This window comes from Nelumbo lutea, chromosome 7, assembly GCF_056320005.1.
Source record: "Nelumbo lutea isolate HS-2025 chromosome 7, American lotus-T2T, whole genome shotgun sequence".
Taxonomy (NCBI): domain Eukaryota; kingdom Viridiplantae; phylum Streptophyta; class Magnoliopsida; order Proteales; family Nelumbonaceae; genus Nelumbo; species Nelumbo lutea.
The window spans coordinates 5,598,552-5,606,174 of record NC_142690.1 but is presented as its reverse complement, the minus strand read 5'-3'; the positions used below and the strand labels follow the sequence as shown (position 1 = coordinate 5,606,174).

At 38.4% G+C, this 7,623-nt stretch overlaps 1 protein-coding gene across 2 annotated transcripts; it reads left to right on the top strand.

The window, feature by feature from the left end:
- The first annotated feature begins 254 nt into the window (after window positions 1-254).
- LOC148844808 (uncharacterized) lies at window positions 255-6,363 on the top strand. 2 transcript variants are annotated; one of them, XM_088954759.1, is made up of 8 exons: window positions 255-1,043; window positions 2,207-3,483; window positions 3,579-3,876; window positions 4,121-4,330; window positions 4,718-4,891; window positions 5,205-5,405; window positions 5,505-5,618; window positions 5,750-6,363. In XM_088954759.1, the coding sequence occupies exons 2-8, from the start codon at window positions 2,390-2,392 to the stop codon at window positions 6,104-6,106; spliced, it is 2,448 nt and encodes an 815-aa protein (XP_088810885.1). In that variant the 5' UTR covers window positions 255-1,043; window positions 2,207-2,389; the 3' UTR covers window positions 6,107-6,363. The 2 variants fall into 2 exon arrangements, with proteins under 2 accessions (XP_088810885.1, XP_088810886.1); XM_088954760.1 differs by lacking the exon at window positions 255-1,043 and adding an exon at window positions 1,099-1,439.
- The last annotated feature ends 1,260 nt before the right edge of the window (window positions 6,364-7,623 follow it).

Below are 7,623 nucleotides of genomic sequence, written 5' to 3'. Positions count from 1 at the left end.
ATGATCTCCAGGTCCACATTACTAATGCTTAGAGGTTTACACGTGGCGAACCACCTACCTCGTGATGCGTACCAGCTAATCTACAGCAACGCATCGCCCCACTAGAGCTGGCCCATTTGTAAATGCGGGACCCAGCAAGGATAATGGGCATTTGGGAATTGGGGTTGATGAGATGCGGTTGCTATAGCGGCGCCACCTTAAACAGGAAAATAGAAGGTGGCAATTATAAAGTGCATCTGACGTATGTAACTAATAAGTATCTCGCGCTATGCAGATTGCGAGAGAAGATTTCCCCGTCCATCTGCTGGTGGACTGTGGCTCACACGAATTGGAATCTGTTCCTCACGGAGCGCGCTTCACAGCCTCAAATCACTCTGAAATCGGAGAACATCTCCTATGAATAATAAATACAGATACGAGAGATGTTTCCGATGTACGACCAAATCACTGTAAGGTCGGTGTGAGGTGCAGTTGATAAGGAGCAGATCCGGACTCGGCCCAAACCTGGGTTAGCCAACATTTGAACGGTTGAACGAAGGATAGCATGTAATCTCGCAGAAATAGATATACAACGCAACGAGCGGAATAAATAGACTAGGAGAGGGTTATTTAGACAATTTAATGGGTTAAATTGAAGTTTTAGGTGAGATGTCAAGTTTCTGATGATGTGTAAGGAAAGTAACCGGGAATTACCGGTCAGTTTCGGCCACCGACAGCGTTTCTAAACTCAGCTGAAACCGAACGCACCAACATGTGGGTATTTTAAAGAGTAATCAAGCAGTCGAATGGCCAAACGTCAGAGGTTCTCAGAGAAATAAATTCACTCGTCGCAGAAATAATTAGAGCGAGGCTGGCAGAGATATTCCGGTTTCCCTGCGACCTGCTCTAGTGCTCTAGAGCTCTAGACTCTAGTATATTTGGATTTCAAAAGCAGCAATTAAATTTGGTTTATAAAATTTTGCAACTTAAAACAGAGAAAAATGGCGGAGAATGAGGCTCGTATTTGAAGCTTCGAAGATTAAAGGAGCTTAAACAAAGATTTGGTGAGTTATATTTTTCTTCTTCTTCTTCTTCTTCTTCTTCTTCTTCTTCTTCTGTTTTTATTATATTTTTTGTTTAACAAGGCTGCAGCATTTTTTACTTGTCGGTAACTTTTTTGTCGTCGTTAGGTGGCTTATCTTTCTTGATTCTACATTCGATAGAATTCAGATGAAGTGTGTTGGTTGTGCTATGAAATCTTCTGCTCGGAATCTCTGTAAAGCAGAACCATGGCGTTACTATAGAAATTCTTTTTGTTGCTAATTTAGATATATAGATACCTGTGGTTACAATTTATACAGGTCTTTGTTGTTTTACTTCTGTTTTATAACTCTGCTTGTTCGATTCGAGTGGAGGAAGTCAGAACCTGCTGAGTTTCTCTCTCAAGAAATGCTTGGTTGGTGCGTTTACGATTAATTTAATATCTTGATGCCGATTTGCCGGTGATCCAAATGGCACATTTGTTATTATATACCGTTTAGTTAGAATTGGAGTTCTTTGTATTCGCACTAGGTGAAACTAGACTATAGTCTCTTTGCTAACAAATTTATATGATTCTATTAGGTTTGTTGGTTTCGTAATCTAAATTCACAGTTTTAGTTGGTTCGATCTTGCTTACTCTCGTTGAATTCAGTAAATTCCAATCAGATCCGTTTTGCGTTGCACTTCATTTGACATTAGGGAGAGTTTTGTTGTCAATGCTCCAGTCCATGAAGTTGATCTTCAAGATTGGATTAAGGGAGGTGGTCATAACTAGCAGTCTGGCCATTGACTGAACTCAGTCAGAGATTTGTAAATGCGGGATGACTATGATATTTGCTTAGTTCTTTCATCAGGTATTGCATGATTAAATGAACCTAAGGATTCCAATTGGTCAATAAGACTGTTAGATCTTGCAATTCTATGATTATCGATTGGTTTCTTTAACTGGCCACTCATTAAATGATTTTCTACGATTTTGATTTTCCATCTGAAGTTAAAGCTAATATTATGCATGCCCTCAGATTATTATTATTATTATTATTATTATTATTATTATTATTATTATTATTATTATTATTATTATTATTTTATTTGTGACAGAATCAATGCTAATTTACACTCTAGGTTTACCTCACTCAAATGAATTTGGCTAACAATGATATCTTTTTTCTCTCTCTTGCTGCAGAATTCATCAACATATTTCCAGGAACCAGGAGAAGGGTCTAGGAACTTGATTTTGAATGTTGATGTGTTTTTTTCCCATTAAGCAATTTAACAGCAGTTGAATTTTGTGAGTGCAACTGTCTGTTATTCCTCTCCTTCTTCAATAGCATCTTATTTTAATTCTACAGTTGGAAATTACGAAATCATGAGGGAAACAGATAAAAAGAAATCTATACCAAATAATAGCCACAGAAAACGCTCCAACAGAGGCAACAGGAAAGAACAAAAAGTGCAAGAGAATGAACGCAACAAGTTGAATGCAAAAGAAGCTGAATCTGGATCTTTGGATGATGGGCCAGAATCCACTGTCTTAGCAAGTGATTCAAATGCAGGAACAGAGTCTACTGAAGTTTATGAAAACCTGGTTATACATTATGTGGATGACATGGACAGGCCCGAAGGGACAGCTGCAGATTTGAAATCTGGTCAAATGGCTGCTAGAAAGAATAAGGATGACGTAGAAGATCATTCAAGTGATTTGGAGAAGGATTCTAAGCAAGGAAAGGAAGATGAATCTGATTGTGAGACGGCAAAAGATTCTGTATCATCTCAAGGGGAAGCACAGGCAATAGAAGATGACAAGATAGAAAGGGTGTCAAGAGTTACCAAGGTGCTTGCAAAAAAGGACTCTGCTGAAAGCAGTCCTCATTCATCAAGAGTAAGAACAGATCGCCGGGAAGCAAGTAAACTGCAAAATAATGTGTCAAATAATGCTTCAAAGAGATCTGCTAAATCCAACCGAGAATCTTCTAAGGTGAACTCTAAAGGTATCTCTGAAAACAAATCTACTGGTATGAAAGTTCCTCCAAAACCTTCATCAGAATCATCTGAAGGAGTTGATGATAAGCCTATTGAAGAGATAAAGGATATAAAGGTCTTGGATGAGGCACTCAATAGTGCCCATAGTCTTGGAAGTGATGATGAAATGGTTGATGCAGAAGAGAATGGTTTTGAAGAAGACAGGGAAATTTTTAACCAAAGGATGGAAGAAATGGAACAAAGAATTGAGAAACTTGAACAAGAACTAAGAGAAATTGCTGCTCTTGAGATTTCACTCTATTCTGTTGTACCAGAGCATGGGAGCTCAGCACATAAGGTGCATACACCTGCTCGACGCCTTTCTAGGCTATACATTCATGCTTGCAAGCATTGGACTCAAGACAAAAGAGCTACTGTTGCAAGGAACACTGCCTCAGGACTCGTCCTGATAGCCAAGTCCTGTGGTAATGATGTCCCAAGGTGACAACAACCATTGCATATATAAGTTGAATAACTTCAAATGTTTTATTCCCTATCTTGTAGAATAACCTCCCTTTTTCTTTTTGACCCTTCAGGTTAACATTCTGGTTGTCAAACATAATTGTCCTAAGAGAGATTATAGCACAAGCCTTTGGCAATTCACACCATTTGAGTCCGGTTGCAAAGGTTGTTGAATCAAATGGTGGGGTAAAGAAGAGTGAGGGGAAGTCTTTATCACTGAAGTGGAAGGGCAGTTCTGGTTCTAAGCAAGTAAAGAAATTTGGCTTCATGCAAGTTGTTGATGACTGGCAGGAGACAACCACATTTACAACTGCATTGGAGAAGATTGAATCCTGGATTTTCTCTCGCATTGTTGAATCTGTGTGGTGGCAGGTAAAAGGCTGCATTTAAGTACTTTATAACACTTTGTAAAATAGTACTAATGCATTTATACATGATGGTTCTCACACAATTGAATTACTATGAACTTATTTATTGCAAAAATGAACTCTTGTTGCCTATGTAATAATGTTTCTGGTTTGTATCACTAGTCACTCTCTTAAGATTAATATTTATTTCCGTAATATCTGTTTGGTGTGATCTTCTCTTTGAGCTGACCATAGCGATCCTGTTTCAGACCTTAACTCCACACATGCAATCTCCTCTTGATGATTTGTACACCAATAAAAGTTTTGGCAAACTATTGGGGCCTGCCCTAGGTGATCTGCAGCAAGGAAGTTTTTCAATCAACCTTTGGAAAAGTGCTTTCCAGGATGCCTTCCAAAGACTCTGTCCTGTTCGAGCAGGGGGACATGAGTGTGGTTGCTTGCCGGTGTTAGCAAGAATGGTATGCAGTTTTAACATCTATTGAGTTATTCCCAGCCTTCATCTCTCTAAAACTTCATAAACAGTATAAATCTCTTGTTCAATCTAGATTTGTGGTCGTATATGAATGTCTGGTATAAGTCTAATGATCCAAATGAATCTTCCTTCAGCAGACTCAAAAGGCCATTACCCTATATTGGTTATAACCTTCTGGGGTATTAGGAGGGGTAGACTGGATAATATCCTAAGCTTTGGCATTTTTTGCACCAAGTTTCCACTCTTAGATTCAAACCTGCATACTCACACTTGCCAACCCAATTTGTGTAATTTGGATACACAAATTGACAGAAAAACTTCAATTGTGGTTTGCCTACTTTAAAAAGCAACTCTTTTTTTTTTCCATTGTCAGGTAATGGAACAGTGTGTAGCCAGGCTAGATGTTGCAATGTTCAATGCCATCCTGCGAGAGTCAGCTCATGAGATCCCCACTGATCCTGTATCTGACCCAATTGTTGATTCAAAGGTTTTGCCAATTCCAGCTGGAGATTTGAGTTTCGGGTCTGGTGCACAACTCAAAAATTCTGTATGTATCAAATTCAGTTTCATGTTCTTTACTAAGCTCAGGTTTCTGATTTTTGTATTTCTCAAGTGTGAAAATTGCATGCTTTTCTTGCATGATTTGTTTTTTTAGTTGTTGGCATTTCCTTCTCCCTTACAAGTTAAGAACTATTCATACTTGATACTTGTACGCTTCCTGAAATGTTGATGGTTTGTGAAGCATTTTTTTTTATAAAATTTGTTTAATTGACCTTTTACATACATGCTGGTTGACATATACTTATTGGATCAAAAAAAAAAAAAAAAACAAATAATAATTGGGAAGACTCTACATGCAGGTTGGCAACTGGTCTAGATGGCTCACTGATCTGTTTGGCATGGACACTGATGACTCCCCGAAAGATGATCAGACGAGTACTGAGGATGATTTCAGAAGAGGTGGGAATGCTGAACCGAAATCCTTCCGTCTACTTAATGAATTGAGTGATCTATTAATGCTCCCAAAAGACATGCTTATGGAAAGATCCATCGGAGAAGAGGTCAAGCTTGCCATTAATCAAACCATTTATCATGATATGTTTTCTTGAATAACCTTATCATACAAGTATATTAATAGAACTCCTAACTTCATGTTTTAGGTATGCCCCTCGATTAGTCTTCCCTTGCTTAAGCGCATACTCTGCAATTTTACTCCGGATGAATTCTGCCCTGATCCTGTTCCGGGGGCAGTCCTTGAGGCCCTGAATGCTGAGGTATGGTTTTGACCATCTTTATATTTCAGTAATCCTAAGAAATTTCCATGTTGTTCATAGAAGTACCTAGAAGTGAAGTAAATATAAAGTTTACTTTTTGATGGTGATTTACCCAAATATTTCAATGCCAGAGTATAGTGGAACGGAGGTTATCAGACGGGGACTCAAATTGCAGCTTCCCATTCCCTGCTGCCCCAGTTGTTTACACCCCTCCTAGCCAGTCTGATGTAGCTGAGAAAGTTGCAGATGCCGGAGGGAAATCTCTGTTGGAGAGGAATGTGTCGATTGTCCAGAGAAAAGGGTATACCAGCGATGAGGAATTGGATGAATTGGATTCTCCTCTGACATCCATCATCGACAAAATGCCACGCACTCCAACTTTTGCAAATGGCAAAGTAGGAAATGGTAATGGAAAGCACAAGGAAACCCCGGGTTATGGTGGAGGGAATGCGAGGTATGAACTCCTTCGTGAAGTCTGGTCTATATGAATGCTACCATGCGCTGTATGCTATCTATTCCTTTTTGTTTGTACAAAAGAAGAGAGAACGAGAATGGGAAAACAAAGGCAATATAGAATGCAGGCGATCGTGAATAACTTGCTGAGAGGAAAATTTTACAGTCGGGAGCGCTCAGATCTGTCTCGCACCATTGGCTTTTCTTGTAAATTAAACAGCATGTTCATCATAAACGATGTTCTGAGCAATTTCCTTCCTTTCGATTAATGGCCAAGAGTTCATCATAAAAAGCGTGTTCTGGTGTTCATCATAATTACTGAAAATATGGTAATGCACCTAGAATTTCCTTTTTTCCCCATTCCATCCGTTGCTGACTAAGATTTGATTTCATTGACAAACATCACCAGAATTTAATCAATCGGAAGTGGTTCCAGTGTAACTGGATGGAGTCATGGAGTAGCTTGTTAATACAAACTTTTTTGCCTAGCTTGTTAATTACTGAATGGAGTCGTGGGAAAAGAAGAGGAGTCGAGACTGAGATTCAATAAATAAATTAAATAAACAAAGCATGGATGTTTTCTGAACAATTAAGAGATTCAATAAATAGACAAGGCATGGAACAAAACAAAGTAGGAAGGGGAAAAACAAAGCATAGATGTTTTCTCCAAACAGGAGTCAGAACAATGTCCACTCGAACAGCAATCATAAAGGCACGGAGATATTCCCAATGCAAGGCAATAAAGGCTATTCGAACGGATTTTACTCTGATTGAAGTCAATCTCTATTTTTTCAACATTTAAGAGATTCAATAAATAAATAAATAAATCTACAGTTTGTATATAATTATTAACAAACTTGAGAGATTCAATAGTTAAAGTTAAGCAAACCAAACAAATCAATCAATTGTAAATAGGAAAGAAGGAAGATACCTTTGCTAGGTGTCTGATGTGACTATAACCCCAAAGAGAAATCCAACGTTTGACAAAGAAACAAACATGAGAGAAAGGGTCTTGTGACCATACCTAGAACAATCTTCACGAGTGGAGATTTCATTCTGAAACAAAAATGGGCTATGTTTTTTGGTTTGGGGGAAATTGGGGGCATCAGCGTGTCATTTTTAAAATGTTAGGTGTAATTTTGACTTTTTATTAAATCTAAAATGCATCTGAATGCTTTAAAAGTTAGGCCACATGCTTTGAGTTTCAGATTTGAAAACAAAATTCAGATAATTTTTTAGATGCGTCATAAAACAGGTTTCAGACACCAAGTCATAAAACAGGTCTGGTGTCTTAAAAGTGTATCAAACATGCCCCAAGACATTTGACTTTTAACCAGTTAGAATGAGATTCTCATTTCCAAAGGGGAGGCCAGGATGACCATTCCCTAAACGGGGAATGCCATTCTGAAAAGAATAGGGATCAAAATCCCATCCCACTCAACCAAATAGTCGGATTCTGGTTCCAAACCTCTATTCCTACAAACCAAGCGTACTCTTAGTTTATTGACATCGCATTCCCCGGAAGAATTGATTTACACTCATTTCCCCAAAA